This window comes from Falco rusticolus, chromosome 6, assembly GCF_015220075.1.
Source record: "Falco rusticolus isolate bFalRus1 chromosome 6, bFalRus1.pri, whole genome shotgun sequence".
Classification (NCBI taxonomy): domain Eukaryota; kingdom Metazoa; phylum Chordata; class Aves; order Falconiformes; family Falconidae; genus Falco; species Falco rusticolus.
In genome coordinates, this window is record NC_051192.1 from 67497060 (window position 1) to 67514732 (window position 17673).

Here is a 17673-nt window from a genome sequence, read left to right on the forward strand (position 1 = left end):
TCAAATGAGAAATCATGCTGAAGGAGCACCCAGAGGCATCCCAGAGTCAGCTACAACTCCTTGATTCCCTGGGAACCCTCCAGATGCAGAACATGTATCTCATATTGCAGCCTTCATCTGACTGGTGAATACAGTTCTGTATGTAGAAGACCATAAAAGTCTGAGATATCATTCATAATAAGAATAAAACATATTTTATATTGATAGTGTGCCACCAGTACATAATAGAATTTTAGCATGGCCAACTTATGTGTTTGTAATATTTTATTCAATGACAAGCATCTAAAAGTTTGGGAATCTTGCAAGTCATCTACTTCCTACACCATCTTCCCCTGTTTAAGCACCACATTTCTCTGCAGATGTCTGTGAGGAATTCCCACCTTTGTCTTTCTAAACTGTTAATCTCAACCACACATAATTTGTATCAACTCTTGCTCTTTTTATCCAGGTGTAGAAGTCACTTTTGTCATGAATTCTATGCACCATGAATCCCAATGACTTCAATCCATGCTATCAATAACAAGCACAAATAACTAGAACTCTGGCAGGGCTTCTGCTCACGATAAACTCACAGAATAAATGTTTTTGTTGATGAATCACAGAAACTTCAACCCCAAAACTCTCCTTCTTTGTCTTTCACTAATCTGAGATGCAAAAGCTAATGTAGGTTGCTCAGGCTGATCCTCAGGTTGAACCTGGGGATGGCAAATCCTCATGTTGAACCCGGGGATGCTAGTCCATGGAAAAATCTGGAACTAATATCCACAAGATGGAAAGATTCCAATATTTTTACATGCTAGTGACACAAATTTGTCTGCTGCAAACTATTATCATGTTCACCTCACAGGCCAAGATGCCAGCTCATGGTTTCTAAAATGATGCCAAGAATCCTCAGCAATCATCCTAGACTCTGAAGGACTGGGTTTGTCTTGACCTGGGTCTAGATAATGTTGAAGTTGAGTTGGAGAATAAACTCCAGCTCTGCTAGTGTTTTGATGAACTGATACATGCTGGGCTGTCACTCTAACACCTTCCCTGTATGATCAACTGCTGAAACAAGCCTATGGACAGGACCTTCATGACATATTTCAACAGCATTATCAAAACCTGCATTTTCTCAAAGCTGAGCATACACACCCACTTAAAAGCTATTTGTTGAGGCCAAAGAAGCTGCCTTATGGCTATCACCATGCCAGCTCCTCCTCTTCTAGTATTTGATCCTGGAAGGGCCTCAAGCCGCATGGTCTCCCAGGCAATTTCTTTGTTCCATCCCATCTCAGACACTCTAGCTCCTAAATTACTTCTTTGGGAACTGCCCTTTGGAATGAAATTATGTATCTCCAAATTTATCACAACAAAACGAAAAATTAAACCCTTGCTGCACAACAAGAAATGCCCTCTAATATAAAAAAATAAGAATGCGGTCTATCAACAAATGTAAGGAAAGCAAATTAAATATTTCATGACTAGCAAAAGCACACTCACTGGGATTGATCTGGCTCTAAAAGCCTGTTTTTTTAAAAAACAAACATTCATCAAAAATAACTCTATTCATCATCAAGTTGAATAAAAAGATATAAGTATGCAGAAAGGAATCTGATTTTTAAAAAAATCAAAATTACTTTAAGGAGAAAAAATAATATATTTGTTTACAAAGAAAAAAATCACATATATGACTTATACTGAAAGGTTTGTGTCAGAATAGAACTGTCTTATCTTTATAAAAGGGGTATTTTACTAGTTGAAACTGTGTCTCAACACAAAAATGTAGAACAGAAGGGACCCATAGAGGTCATCCAATCAAACCTCCTACTTGCAGCAGTGCTGACTTCAAGGCCAGGTTGCTCAGAGCCTTGTCCACCCAAGTTTTGAACATATCCAGAGATGGAGATGCCACATTCCCACAATCCTTCACTGACAGCATTCATCTAAGAATATTTACTGTGAGGAAACAGTGACATTTTAAAAATCTTTAATTATATTCATCACTCTACACCAGTAATTCTCCAGTATTTACAGATACATGTCTGAAGATGGATGACCACCAATTTTTTACTTTCAAATGCATGGAAAACTGGAAAACAGCATATCCCGAGCAGCCTGACTGGCTACAAATGATCATTAGATATGCTATTTACTGATCTGCCTGGAAAAGGTGGATTAAGCATTTGCTTAGAGAATGCCCTATACAAGACTTTTACTCCTTAGGTTTTTCACTGCATGTTGTCTTCTTAAAGAGTGAAGTGAGGAAGAAAAAGTAAAATCAGAGAGCTAACTATCTCTTGTGCCCAATTCCCATACAATTGAATTGTCTTCAAGGCTTTCAAAACTCCTGCCCTCTTCAGCAGCTATAGTCAAACCTCTTATTAGTATGGCCTAAACTAATAATTCTTATTTCCAGCAGATGTTTGTGAGAAAGCAGAATTTTCTGTAATTAACACTTTTTTTCTCAGACTTTTTTGCTAGCAGAGAACACCAAGTGCACAGACCTTCATGCACATACATGTTTTTAAAAGAATCAATATAGTGAGTCGATTGTTTTATTTTCTGACATTGCAATCCAAGTTCCCATTTCTAACACTGAGTTTTCTTTTGATACTGTTTCCCTTTGATATTAGCTACCAAATATTATTTCATTTTCATGTGTTATGCATACAGCAAATATCTTAACTCCATCTGTTTTTTAAACATTTTAATTACTAAAATTTCAGATAAAGCATGATATATTTAAGATGTAAAATTATTTCAGTTCTGCATCTCCCATTAACCATTACTGTAAAATCCATGAATTACCATATACAAGTTGCCACTGAGATTGCTTACAGCTGATGTTAATGCAATGGAACTGCAGTCTGGCTTACTATTTTTCTCAATTTACTATGTGTTCTTGTTACATAACTGCCAGATTCTTTGTAGCAGAGGTCCTCAAACTACGGCCTATGGGCCAGATACGGCCCCCCAGGGTCCTCAGTCCGGCCCCCGGTATTTACAGAACCCCCCTGCTGGGGGCTGGGGGGGAAACCAAGCAGCCGCAGATGACTGCCTGCCACTTCATCCGCGCGCCAGCCCCCTGGTTAAAAAGTCTGAGGACCCCTGCTTTGTAGTTTCCCAAGAAAACATGAAGTTGAAAACCCCATTGTTCCTTCATTACCTCCTTATTCAATGAATAACATTCAGATATGTTCCATCAATTTTTTCTATTAATCTATTTTTCTTCCACAAAAGTGTTAATTAGAACTCCTAAGGATGTCCAATTTTAATATCTATAACCAGGCACTTTCTTTACATCTTTGGTGCTTGCAACTAACACAGATCTTTACTGTTCATGACAGACATCTCTTCAAACAGGGAGTCGTTAACAGCAGTGTTTTCTGGGAGGCTGATACTGGGAAATCAAACATTCTGTTCTGCAGTTTACAAAACAAATGTTTAGCTATCACAGAAAAAAAAAAAAAAAAAAAAAAAAGGTTTGCATTGTACAAGTTTCAGGTGGTTCCCCCCCCCCCCCCCCCCTTCTGTTTTTTTCCTGCATCTCTCACATGGGTACTCATTGGAATCCATCAATCATATAACAACTTTGCACTCAAGTTTCAGGATTTTTCTCCTTCCCTGAATGCACAGTGCCTACATCTGGGCACATACTCAGACTGAACTTTGCTGCATACTAACACATTTCTCATACAGGAAACATACCAGGCTTTCCATAACCTTTAAAGCCATCTCACTGTGCCACAGATCCACATGTCTATCCCCACACTACACCCCAACTCCTATCCCACCATGAACAGCTTGCTAACCCACTCTCTACCAAAACATTCAGTCTCCAAAAGGTGGAAATTACTCCATTTTTAGGGCAGCTTCTCACTACACCATCGTCATGAGTATCTAGATACTACAAGGAACTTGGATTCTTGTCAATGCAGGCCCAACAGCGTCTGCCCATAATAACCTGCTTTCACCTGAGATGGCCAAAACCTGCTTTAGCCAAACACTTGAGAACTATGTATTCAAAATTAAGAAACTAAGGGAGGATTAACTGCGTACCTAGTAATGCAACCAATCTTCTTGGAAAGAAAATCAGATCTTCCCTTCTTTGTGAAACTAAATTTTATGCCAGGATTCTATGGTCCTTCACATGGAAATTCTCCACTTCTATGCAGCTAGCTGAGGCTCCAAAGCCAGCCTCAACAAAGACACCAAGAACAGCCACTGGGATCACGGCAAAACCTCCAAGCAATCAGAACCCTGAGATAATACCTTTGCCCCCATAAATCTGAAATTAGCCTTAGGTAACAGTAATAAATGTGCTTAGAAGGCAGCAGTGATCAAGTACACCAGAAAGAAATTCTGCGTAGTAAAAACATGTCACAGGACAGTACTAGCTAAACACAGTGAGTGCTCAGGCTTTGTGTGTATGTGCATGGTTGGAAAGCTCAGAATTGCTTTGGCTGCTGCCTCCTTGTTCACCAGCTCTCTCATGGTCCAAACACAGACTTCCCTTTCTTACTGATAGAAGCAATAGCTGTGGGACACAGCATAACTGAACCAAAGCACATGCTGTTTCTCCTGCACAGCACACTATATATATATCTATATTCTGTGCATGGAGCAGGCATACCTGAAGCAGCAGACACTCAAAAAACCCAGTAAGCTTTCTGTGTTTCCAGAGACACCCAATACAATTCTTTAAGCCTTACTGGTGACATTTTCTTGCTTTCCTAACCTTTAAGGAAAAAGATCTCTGCCTGCATCTTTCCCCTAACAACAAGTAGGGTCCTACAGAAGTCTTCAGGGGTTTTGTACCCACAGAATATATGTAGCAGTAGGAACTAATAAGGCAATTATTAACACCTGCAGGAAGCATAGTTACTGTTCCATAAACTTAAAAGGTATATTAGTCTTTTTACTAGGATGAAGTTCTGTAGCAAAAAAACTTCCTTAATGTGAGTATATCTCAAAACCTCTTTTGTGAACTTGCTTCAAATGATACAATGTTCCTGAAAATGAAGTATACCGAGGAAAACCGAAGTAAGATTGCCACCTACTGTTCTTAAACAGAAGACTGTTGAATGCCAGTTTCTTTTCCTCACCTCCCAATACCCATTTCGCATAGTTAGCCTTACAAGTAGCTGAATGATACCGGTTTTATTGCATATGTATTTTCACAACAACACTCTTTAAACCTTTTTCTGGTGTTCACCAGCAATTGGTTAATGTTTTGCATTGAGCCTTCAGCCCCTTCAGTTCAACTCTCAGTCACAAAAAATTTCTTCTAACTCTCAACATGCAAAAGTAAAGAGCTGCAAGATACAGAGGGGAATTTACTGGCCAAGTTTCACTGTCTGATTGTCCTATTCTTATATTCTTTGCTAGGAATCTGCTACTGGACACTAACAAGCACATCCTAATGTGCTACCAGCTCACTAATAGTCCATAAAAGGAATGCTTTAGTCTGATAACAGCACTAAAACAAAAAATAGAGGTAAACCCTTAAAAATATTCCTGGTAAATGCAAGAAAATAGCAATAATTAGTAGCTGACAGATACTAAATCCAGTATTTTGATTTTTTCCTTTATATGTGAAACAAAATAAATTATCAAATACACAGACAAGTATTCCCTCAATTTAAACAGAAAGCAAAATAAAATAAACATCACTCTAAATGTTTCCACAGAAAAGAATTCTCTCAATTTCTTCAAGTACCAAATATTCTGCATTAGGCTTTCTTCACATTGCCTTTAGGAATCTTAGTTTCTAGCTTATTGTCTCCAGTAAGGATGAACTTCTGAGTCCTTGCATATTTTTAATTAACTGAGGATAACATACTTAACTTGAACAGTTAAGGTGTGTCTACATTAGTGGTTTAGTGAGCAGCAGCATTTCTCTTAGTTACAAATGTGCTGAGTATCCACATTCAGAGTCACAGAGAACACATCTTATACACACAGCCTGCACACAGTTTTCTCACCTAAGCAGAAAGCTTCACACTGGGATGCAATCTAGAGTGCCCAGTGTTAGTGGGGACACAAATTACAGCCTTTAAAGCAAGAATTTAGCAACTCTGAAGTCCTCCTGCTATATGCAAGCAACAGTTCTGGAAATATTTACGTTTCATCCTTCCTCTGCAGTTGAAGGGAATCCAAAATGATTAGGAAAGTAATCAGTGATCAGACACCAGCTTCTGGGCATTCACAAAAAAAAAAAAAAATATCTTAGTGGGATCATCACTGCAAACTGCTAGCTGAGCAACACAAACTTATACCTGGCCTTTCTACTTCCAGAGAGGACAACTTTAACACAGTATTTACCTCATCAGTGTAAGTGAGCTTATACCACCATTACTTCTGCAGTTCAAGAGAACCAAACCAAGGGCTGCTACCTGAGTGTCACCACTTTGATTCTGTCGAGATACTTTTACCCTGGTGAACCCAACCAGGGAAAGGACCAACTATTCCATTGGGAGGTTGAACAACCTGATGGCAGTCTGCCAAGGTCTCAAGAAAGCTGATCTCTGAGGAGTACCATCCTACAGAATCAATGTTGCATCAAATTAAAAGAAAAAATGAAGGCAACATTTGAAAAATAGGGACAGAAACTAAGTCTCTGCTAAACCCAGATAAATCCATCCTTGTCAGAGTGAGCTGAAGAGTTTTTTCTGGAAGAAGGAAAATAAGGCTACTGCACTACTCAACCTGAGGCCTGGAAGAGACCAGAGGACCCTCTTGAGTGATATTCAAAGACTTTGGAAAAAAGATTAACCGCCCTCCCCAGTGAGAACATCCTAGTACCTTAGAGTCTCAGCATGGGGATTTCTGAAACAGAAAAGATTTGGTAATGTTAGAGCTCTGACTTTGACTCAGTATAGTACTGGTGGGGCATGGTTAATTCCCATGGTTCACGGCTTCTGGAAGATTGCCTATCTATTGCTAGTGGTGAAAGCCTAGACCTAATCTTTAAGGAAAAGATCTCTGCTTGCATCTTTCAACTAGCAACAGCTAATGACAGAACGCAGCCACATTTTCACTTAGCTGCAGTAGTTTGACCTAAGGGATAGGGGGAAAGGAAGGCAGAGTACCTATTTTCATATGATCAAACATTTAATTTGTTTTCCTTAGAGCAGCAGTGAATCAAGTTTCTTTTGCTGCCTTTATGTGACTGTATGCTACCCACACTTGTGTAAATATGCAGCATCTGGCAACGCATTAGCAGAGTCTGTTCTGAAACCATAGACAGACAGTGCTGTTAAGCAGGGTAAATTTTAATTCAACTCCAGAGAAAACAGCAGTAACAAAGAAAGGATGCTGCAAGGAAGACTACAAAAGGGTGAATGTTTAAGGTGCTGTTCCACATACTGCTGTGTATGGGGTCAAGCCTACAGAGGAGCATTATCCTTTAATTGATAACGCAGGCTCTGGAATAGATTTTCACTGGTGCCCCAGGTGTTACTATATTTTGTCATTGTCTTTCCTTTGCTGTGTTTTTTCCTTCTCATTTTGTATTTTCCACTATATCATCAAAAGGCACTGCAGGGGCCAATTATTTTTTTCTTTTAAACAAATGGCTACTACCTTATTTCTGGCAGTACTGGTTATGGTACAAGCAGGGCATGGAAGGACGGGACACAAAATAAAAATAGGAGAAGGGAGCTGGAGGAGGGGATTTCCTGTTGTACAATACTTTTCCAGGAAAGAAGGTTATGATATAGTTACTGGGCAGATACATATTTCTTGTTGAATTCCTCTATTTCATCAGAACAGGAGCTTTTTCCACCTAAATCCCACAGCTCTCAATTTGAAATTGGCTACCTTTTGCAACGTACAGCACTTCAACATGCCCTGTGTATATAACCACTCCCATGATAATGTTTCTTTGCCAATGGCAGTTTTAACACCAGATCCATTTTTATGTGTTTCACTGTCCAAATATCACACAGTCCTGCAACTGCAAACATCAGGACTGCAACTAAGAATACTGCAATTAGGCCTTCAACTCTTTGATCTTGCAGCTCTAAAACTTAGTCTTTGCCCAAAATGCTTGATGTAGTCTGCTTCTTGCATTCATCATTGACTTGGAATTGTCTGAGCAATTTGACCTTTCCTACCGGTTTTCTAGGCGTGCTGTGTGTTAGCTTCCAAAACTTTGCTGATTTGGCTCTCATACAATTCCCTTTTCAGTGTCTCAGAGCTTCCATCCACAGATTTATTCCTTGTTCAAGGCTGATGATTCAGGTTTGAGAGGTGCCCACAGGCACCTACAAAGCTTAATGTGCAAGTTGCCTTTTCTCTGTAGTAGGATCTCTTGTGCAGGACACCTGATGAGGATATGCATCTCGGCACAGTTGGGAAATCTTTATAACTGGAACTCTCTGATGATTTCACTGACATTTCCAACACATAACTGTCATATCAAATCCATGTACAGAACAGTATCCAAAAGCTCTGTCACAATGTTAAATGTTTATAGATTTGTACAAATGTTTATAGCTTCCCATATTTTAAAATATCTTATATAAGTGCTTATAATGTGTGTGTTGATTTCTATTTCCAGAGATCAAATTTCAGCTAACATGCTCTATTGGTCTGAGCCATTTGGTCAAACTATACCATCAGAGCTATGGGCTCAGATACCTGACAGACAAACAGCAGAAAGTGACAACCATGCATAGCTCCAGGATCAATAGGTAGATATACTGGCTCACTACCTCTTGGCTGTCTTTGATGCTGAACTACTGTCGCAGCACTCCCCAAACTAGCTGGCTGCAACAAGGTCTTTTACCATCTGATACCAGCATACTCTTCATACAGTCCCTCTGCTGCCTTCTCCTCGTCTCTCCTCACCCAGCACATGTGTTCTCTCTTCTCCTGCTTCTTCCTCAGCTGCTCTCTCTTCATTGGCTCTCAACCACTCAATCAGCCACAGCTGCACCTTATCTACATCGGCCATCCCACCACCCCTGAAGCCAGCCCACAGCTGTACATTAGCAATGTTAATTAACCTAGTTTCATTCCTCTACAACTGTAGATCAGCCTGCATGGTATGGACAAGCACAGCAGAATAACTGCAGACTGTGGTCCAACAATCCCAGCATGTAACCTCTGATCTGATCAGAGGATGCATCCGTTGTCACGCTGACATACCTTATCACACTAAGACATTTGTAAGCTATTTTTGTTTAGCATTTTGTATATTTTGATTCATGTTTGAAGACAAGACTCTTCATCACATTTCCCCAGGAAACTGCTTGTTTAAATGGAGACTCACCCACAAAAAGCTTGAAAAGCTTAAAAATCTCAAGAAAACCCCATCCCTTGTAAACAAAATTTAGTTTACAATGGAACACACCCTGCAAAGATAGAACATTCAATATACCACATGCAAAGAATAAAATGGTGTAAGATATAACTTGCTCAGCACAAGGACAGCAGAAATTTTATTTGAATTTTGAAAGGTATTTTAAATACGGATCTTACATTGCAAGAAACTAAAAATTAATTATCACAAAAGACAGCTTACATCTTAGGATCTTAATGAAACAAGACCATTAAAAATTATCTAACTAGCTGTTAATTCAAAGGCTCATCAAATAAAAGAAATTAAGCAACTCCCATACTTGTAGGGAGCTTCAAAAATAAAACTTCTTTTCCATTCTCATGGAGAATTGGAGCTGCATTTATCTCAGCAGCAAGTACAAAAGGTACTTTCAAGTGGTGGCTAGTACAGCAACATAAGATCAGCTAGCAGACATCTAGGGCTGCCACTAGAAACACAATTTAGCATTTAAGCTTGGGATTCCCTGTAGGTAGGCTTTTTTACCACCCACCGTGTTTTTTCAGCAACCTAAACTTAAGACAAATGTCTGATTTTAGATTCTTCCTTTGTAAAGCAATTTTTTTTTTAATCTTTCATCCAATCTACTTGGATAATACTGTAGTGTGGAAAGGAAGTGCACAGGAATCTGAATCTTATAACAGAAATCTGAGACTGAGTTTTAGAAACTATTTAAGTTGCTTATAGTAACAAGAACAGAAATATTTATGTATTATCATTAGCACTGTGTATTTCTGGTTATTAGAGTATTTTTAAAATTTGTATCTAAGTGTGGCATACTGGCCCTGCGAAGAAGCTGTAACAGGACAAATACACACATTTTTCCCGATGAAAGAGCAATGTATCACTTTGTTACCTTTTAAGTATCTTGTTTCACATTTCATTCTTCACTAAAAAGAAATGGAAGAGAACCTATACTACACAAAAGATTTGCTACCACCTGCTGACAAACAGCATTACTGACTTTATCCTAGTCAGTCTTGAAGAAGCAACACCTATATCCCTATAAGAAAGTTTCCACTGTTGCTGCAGTGGTTGACAGAAAAAGATATATGTATTTTTTAAAACTATGTTGTAGCCATGACAAGGCAGTAATTTCCTGTCCACCCAGCTTGTCTGCATGACGTATTCACCACTGACCAGAACATTCTGCCCATAAGGCAGCTGCTCTGTCCTCCACTCAGTGAAGCCCCGCAGCCATCACAAGGAGTTACTGTAGTCCGCTACTGAGGTATTTCAAGAAACTGATTCCTCGTTTACAAAAATCCAAACCCATTTGATTTGTTACATTAGCCATAAGCCTTTCCAAATGACAAGTCTGTTTCTTCCAGTCTTATTTCCCAACCTACGGTGAGGAATCAAACCACCACCCCCACCACCCTGCCTTAAAATTGGTAATAGAAATGACCACCCTTTGCATCACCTTACTTAATTTTACAATGCTTTAAGTAAAAGCCTCCCTACCCTCTAGGTATTCTTGTCGTTGTAGAAAAGACTACCATAAACTTAAAGCAAATTATTGCTTCAGGTACATCTCACACTACATTGCAGAAGTGTGACAGTGAAGAGAGACTACCTCATGGTGAAGACCAGTATCAGGTTATGTGGTAGACTAAATGGAAAAAGTATTTGCAATGTATACTTACACATGGACTTTCAAACTTTTTTTTTTTTTTTGGGGGGGGGGGAGGGGTCGTGCATGGAAGCCAAGGCTTTACATCTGGTAAGCCAAAATGTCAGAAAAACTAATTTTATTGGAGCAGAACGTGGAGGCATTATGGTAGTATGGTTGATTTAACAAAGCTAATCTTGGTGAGCTTCATGGACTCTCCTGGCTTCGCTGACAGGAATCTGAGACTGAAATCTCTCTTTAAGCACCAGGTTTGTGAGAGCGGCCAGTAGCGAGAGGCAGCCACCGGGGTGTGGGGAGCCGCCTTCGCTGGCCCTCTCAAACACGGACAGCACCAGCCGCCACAACCCTTCCCTCTGAGGGGACGAGGGCGGACGCGCTAACGGTGCCCCTCGCGCTGCCACGGCGGGCGGGAAAAGGCTCTGGCGCGTGCCCGCCGCCCGCCGCCACGGGGCACGCAGCCGGCGGGCGCCCAGTCTCGCGAGAAGCGGCGCTGCCGCCGCCATGGAGCAGCCGCTGAGCGACCCGCCGGGGCTGGCCGCTGTCCTGGCGGTAAGGAGGGAGCTGGGGTCGGGCTGGCCGCTCGCCCGGGGAGCGGGGTGGAGGCGCCGGCCCCGTGTGTGCGCGGGAAGCCCACGCCGAGGGGGGTCGCTCCTTGCCCAGCTTGGCGTGGGGCCGGTTGTTGAGCGCGGCCTGTGACTGGGATCGGCCGCTGTTTCGGCGCGGAGGAAGGACAGCTGGCCGCTCCCGCTGCCTGGCGGCGCTCCTGCCTAATCTGCTTTCGTTTTGTCCGTAGAAGACGGACTGGTCAGAGCCCTGGCTGGTGGGGCTGGCGGTTTTCCACGTCCTCTGCTTCCTCCTGACGTACGCATCTTTCCAGCACTACCGGGTGCAAGTGGGGCACTTCCTCTGCATGGGTGAGTGCTGGGGCCGGGCCTCCCTGAGGGGCGCCCCGGGGGTGCGGGCGGGCTGTGGGCCTTCCCGGGGCCGCTGGTACTGGCACGTAGTTTCTTTTGGTCTTTTAACGATAACGTTTTTCTTCACGTACTGGCGCAGCATACAGGTTTACGCTTCGCAGGAGATAAAGTGCATGCGAGTCAGTTTTGCTCTTGTAGTAATGTGTGTATCTATACGTGATAAACTGTTACAGATGCTGCTGTGATCTGTAAACATGTATTTAGTTTCCAAGACTGTATGAAGTAGTGACTTAAAACTCTGGCCCTGGTGAGGATCTGGGATAAGTAAGTTTCTCCATGATAAATGCTGTGTGTATCACAGCTTCCCAGGATATTGTTGCTGCACTGGAGAAGCAGAAGAGAAATCTACTAAGAGCCAGCATTTGCCTTCTACTCTTCTACTTATGCCTCTAAGGCTGCAGTTCAGTAAATATGGTCCACTTTCAGCTGAATTAATTTCTAGAGCAGGTTCATCATATGCCCTGCTGGCAGATGTAATACTGGCATGAGGAAGAGCAAGACTGCTTTGGTATATTGCAGTAACAGCTTGTCACGTCCCACCAAGAAGGAGGGAGGAGTGACTCAGATTTGCTGATTCTCCTGGTTGGAATAGGATATATGCAATACCAGAGGTCCATAGGTAAATAGAGACTTCTATTCCATAGTCAGGCTCGTTGGTAAATAATTGGGTAGGAGAAATGCTTATTACTTGCCATGATATAAAGTTTTACGCCTTGTGTTACTTGCTGGAAAAAGGTAAAAGGATAAGAGAAAGGGGGGGGGGGGGGGGGATGGGGACACGGGGGGGACGACAGGGGGAGAGAGAGAGAGAGAGAGAGAGAGAGATTGATCACCAGTCCTGAATCCAGGGCCCGCCAACAGGTGGTATTTCTTGTAGGAACACCCATCCAGACATCCCTTCTTTTATTCTTAATTCTTATTCCCTCTGAAAGAGATGCTTTCCTTCCTCTTTTATTCTTGTCCTTCAGTGTGAACCACCTCTTATTAACATCAGCCACGCTTGCCACATAAATTAGCACACATGCTCCTTACAAGTTGGGGGGGGGGGGGGGGCCAGCAACGGCAAGTCTTTTTGGTCTTGAATTGAGTTGGTGGTCACGATCTCCCCCTGGCACATTTACCTTTCCCCCAGTTACTGCAGAAATCTGCTGACTCTACTGCTTCTTGTGCTGTTACTCACTCACCCTTCGGTGGGCTGTTGGCTCTTACTAGTCTTTAGTTCATACAAAGTAACCTTTGTTTGATCTTGCGTGTGAGCCATTCCTAGAGTGTTTGAGATCTTCCTCGAGAGGCTCAGCAGATCTCTACTGCCTATTCCCTTAAATTAGTTTTGTCTCCTGCTGGTTCCCACCCTTCAGAGCTTTCCTTGGTGTTAGATTGTTTTTCCAGTTGGTTTCCTACACAGATTGTGTTATCTTGGTGTTTATCAGATTTTAGCCTAGGAATCCACAGTCACCTTGCCTAGCCAAAGCTGTGCCTTTATGGTTGGCTGGCCGAAGATCCAGCAGCTTCAGTTTAATTAAGATGGCATGGGTTTGGGTTAGAGCCACATATTATGAGCCTATTGGTTCTAGCTGTGGGTTGGATTTTCTGGTGAGCTGCATTTTTTATACAGTACCTCAGTTCTGTCATGCTTGCAGGGTTATGAGGGAAGAATAAGCAATTGAAAGAGATTTGCAGGCAAAAAGCCGCTTGCAGACTATGTTGACTTTTTCAAATACCATTCAATGAACTAGTCAAGTTGATGGAGGAATTATAGCTTCCTCAAATCTGCAAATAACTTATCTTGGCTAAAGCTAAGGTTCCAATAACTTTAAGTACCCCTAAAAAGGAATCTAGAAAACTTAGTATTTTCCATGTATCTGTTTGTAACTGCAAAGTTTAAAGTTGTTTACAGAGAGCAAAATAACAATGCGTGTTTATGACACGATAGGCCTGAAAGTTCCCTATAAGAATACAGAATTTTCTTTCTTAATTTTTTTATTAGACATTCAGAATTTCCAGTGACATGCTGTTTACTTTAGACTCTTAATCTGAAGTATTGCTGGGGATACTAACACTAGTTTGAATGCCCAAGGTCTAACTGCGTTGGAAAATGCAATGGAACTGATCATTGATGGATTTTAAGCCCAGATATGATGTAAACTTGCTGTTAACAAGATGAGTGCATAAATATATCCATATTGAGTCCAAGCCTTGTTTGTACCTGGAAAACTGAACCATTTTTTATATGTCTGCAATATATATAATTTTGTATTGTAGATAGTCAGAAATAACTGAGGAAATTATTAAATTATCATATTGGTTTTCCTTGGCAGCTGGGCAGCCATAGGTATATTTATACTGTGCAGTACCAAACAGAGATAATCCAGATGATGGCAAAACAAGATAGCACTCCTTCATATCACCAGACTACTTATTTAATTGCCTTGTGCAGGTCATCTTTAGCCAGTGAATCTGGGGAGTTTTTGCTTTGTTTATTGTGGAAAATGATACAAGGACAAACTTAAAATTTTGTGTTGGTTTTCTGTTAAACATGTGATTGCACTGAATTTTCTTACTGGCTTGATAGCTTTTTATTTCATGCAATTATTGAGTAAGAATATGCTAGTTTTCACCTGATTGCAGCAGACTACTCTGCTATAGACCTATTCAAACAAAGTTTGTATTTTACCAAAATGCGTATATGTAATTAGTACCCTAACTTCAGACAGTGATGTTAGGACACCATAACATCAAAAATAACAACTATTTTTTTTTTTAATTCATTTGTGTGCTGAGGTCTTTCTGTAAGCTCAGATGAGTAGGACTATACGTTTGTAATATAGTGGGTACGTTTTGTGATCACTTTATACTTAGTAACTATATGAGACATTAAATTAGTTTTGTGCAGTTAAATATTTAAATGTGTAATTTGATCTTCTGAGGGTCAAGGAATTCTAATGTCTGATATGTATATATCTTTAGTATACATGGCAGAACTGATGGCAGTTAAGTTTTAGAGAAATACTGAATCAAATATTTTTCTTTTGTTGTACAGTGGGCTTAGTGTACTGCGCTGAATATATAAATGAATTAGCAGCCATGAATTGGAGGTAAATGTTTTCACTTAAATTTTTACATTTAAATGAATGTTCTTCTTAATAGTCTTGTTTTCCTGTCATTCCCAGAAAACATGTCATCATTAGACACCTCTTAGATGCATCATCATTAGAATGCGATTGCAGAGGGTCTATTCCATTGGTTAATATAAAACTTCTGAATAAAATCATATAGTACAACACAGCTATCACTTAGTTTATAAGAAAAGGTAATTTTTCATAGCTAGCATGATTGTACTGCATAAATATGTTCATATGGATGGTTGTAAACTAACTAGTCAGAGAACTAAGAGAAAAGAAGAATGCGATTGTTAAGGGAAGAAGGATGTGAGCTGTGATTTTAATTTTTTTGTTTTTATTGGATTTTCTTTGGTAGCTATTTGTGTTTAATAAGCTGAAGTTAAGCACCACTTCTCAAAAGTATCACTACTATTTTACATACTTGCATAGTTACATACAAAGCATTAACAGTTGTCTTTTTTACTAAGCCAGTGTACCAGAATTAAATTGGTGGTTTATTTTCATAAGCACTGAACTAACCTTCCCCTGATGAAACTGGAAATTACATGTTTAACACTACTTTATGCAGGCATCTGATTGTAAGTCTTTATGTTTCACTTCAGGCTAAATTACAGCCTTGCTACAGCTATTATTTCTGTTATCTTTTTCTAGTATGAGTAAGCAAAATACCTGAGAAAGTCATTGCAGACCCTTCAGGATAAGCATGATTTCTGATCAAATATATGTATTATTGTAATAACATTAGTAAGTTACTTAATCTATGGTTGTTTTATTTAGGTTTTGCACAGTAAAACTTTAAAGAAAGAGAAAGATTGGTATTGTAATAAATACTCATAACTGACAAGATACTGACTGTCACTTTGTTCTGACTTAATACAGTAGAATGCTGGCCTGTGCATGGGGATCCCCAGAAATAGGATAATCTGTACAATGTCGACATTGAATAGTTGGTGTGAAAGTCTAGTGTTATGTGAACTACACTGAATAAAACTTGTTATTTTATTTTTGTTTGGTTTATTTCTTTCAGGCTGTTTTCTAAATACCAGTACTTTGATTCAAGAGGGATGTTTATTTCACTTGTATTTTCAGCACCACTGCTGGTGAATACTATTATAATTGTGGTATGTATGTGTTCATTTATATGGATGCTTTCATTAAATTGATAACTAAATGTATGTGGATTAGTTAAATTTAATAATTTATTTACTTTTCAGGTTACCTGGGTTTACAGAACTTTGAATGTAATGACTGAACTGAAGATGCTACAGCAGAGAATAAAAGCAGAGAAAGAGAAAAAGAACTGAAAGAGCCTTATGCTATTTTTTTTTTTATTTATTTCTAATAATACTTGTCCAGGTAACCAGTTCTTCTGTATATTTATACAGAAACAGCAATGATTTTGTATCTGATGTCAAGAGGACTTGCAACCTGTTGTCATGGACAACTAGGTGAAAGCAAGTATCTAGAATACATGTGAATTGGCTGTGAAGTTGAGAAACCCAGTCTTAACAGGTCTTTGTGCCCTTCTGCATAAGATAGTTTTCCACTGTGGCCAGGGCTGCTGTTGTTGGTGAGACACAATCTTCCAGTTCGTTTCCTTTTGCCTATGTATTTTTTAACTATGTCTTAACTGTGTGTTTATCAAGTATCCAGTCTTCTGCTGCTGAAGTCAACTGGAGCAGTGTCATGAATTCCAGTAAATGAGGGATTGTATTCAGAATGCCTTAGGAATCCATGCTTCTGTGAAGCATTTCACTTCTTTATAAATCGAGTTTCATACTTCCTATGTGTGTTGGGTTCCAATAACAATTTTATAAATAAAATTATCCACTGTATCTTAAATTGAGTTAATTTGGTTTGTTTTTTTTTTTTTTTCTCATAAAAATTCCCAGATGGTAAAATTGCACACTTCATGATTTTAATGCTAATAGATAAAACTGGCTGAAATTTTAATGGTTTTCACTTACTTGTAGAACAGAAAGGAAGGGGAGAAGGTTCATAGCATTCTATGCAATTTTGTTCCTTTTAAATTTTTTTAATGCTTTACTTTTTTTTTAATAAGTGAAAATGAAAAATTAACTCTGGTAAAAATGAAGATCACTTCAGTTTTACTCAGAGTAACCTGGTTTTATTGGAATAAGGAAATTTAGGGAGAGAAGTGAACACAATGGAAGACTGTCTACATATTTAGTAAAAGTTTTATCTGGAAATAGATAAACCTTTGTGTGGAAACCTAAACTTCTGTCTAGAGTACATGTCGTTTAAGACATAGGAAAGATGATCTACAAAATTGAACTTAGACTATTGTGAAGAACAGTTGGGTACAAAAATGCAGAACACTAGTGAATTTTTAAGCTAAGTAATTATTTGCGAAATTAATTTTAAACACTTGAGTAATCTTCACACCAATAGCAATACAGACCCAAGGGAGATATGCAGATGAATCTGCTTGCAGTTTGCAAGTCTTCTACTTAGAGAGTGAAACTGTCTAGAGGGCTTCACAATGTAGTGGAAGGGCAGTGGAGTGTTAGTCTGGGATTGATTTCTTTACCTTTCCCATGGATTGAATTAGCATGGCTCTACTCACTCATTGCCCTATCAACTATTACAGACAGC

General features: G+C 39.7%; 1 protein-coding gene across 1 annotated transcript; it reads left to right on the forward strand.

The window, feature by feature from the left end:
* The first annotated feature begins 11444 nt into the window (after positions 1–11444).
* Positions 11445–16903, forward strand: TMEM18 (transmembrane protein 18). Its single transcript, XM_037392538.1, has 5 exons — positions 11445–11510; positions 11755–11875; positions 14976–15030; positions 16085–16178; positions 16272–16903. The coding sequence occupies exons 1-5, from the start codon at positions 11463–11465 to the stop codon at positions 16359–16361; spliced, it is 408 nt and encodes a 135-aa protein (XP_037248435.1). The 5' UTR covers positions 11445–11462; the 3' UTR covers positions 16362–16903.
* The last annotated feature ends 770 nt before the right edge of the window (positions 16904–17673 follow it).

Excerpts from the sequence above, each read along its gene's own strand:
- TMEM18 (XM_037392538.1), top strand. The coding sequence starts at position 11,463 with ATGGAGCAGCCGCTGAGCGACCCGCCGGGGCTGGCCGCTGTCCTGGCG. Across the intron at positions 11,511-11,754 it reads GGCTGGCCGCTGTCCTGGCG|AAGACGGACTGGTCAGAGCC; the intron begins GTAAGGAGGGAG and ends TTTTGTCCGTAG. Across the intron at positions 11,876-14,975 it reads GGGGCACTTCCTCTGCATGG|TGGGCTTAGTGTACTGCGCT; the intron begins GTGAGTGCTGGG and ends TTTGTTGTACAG.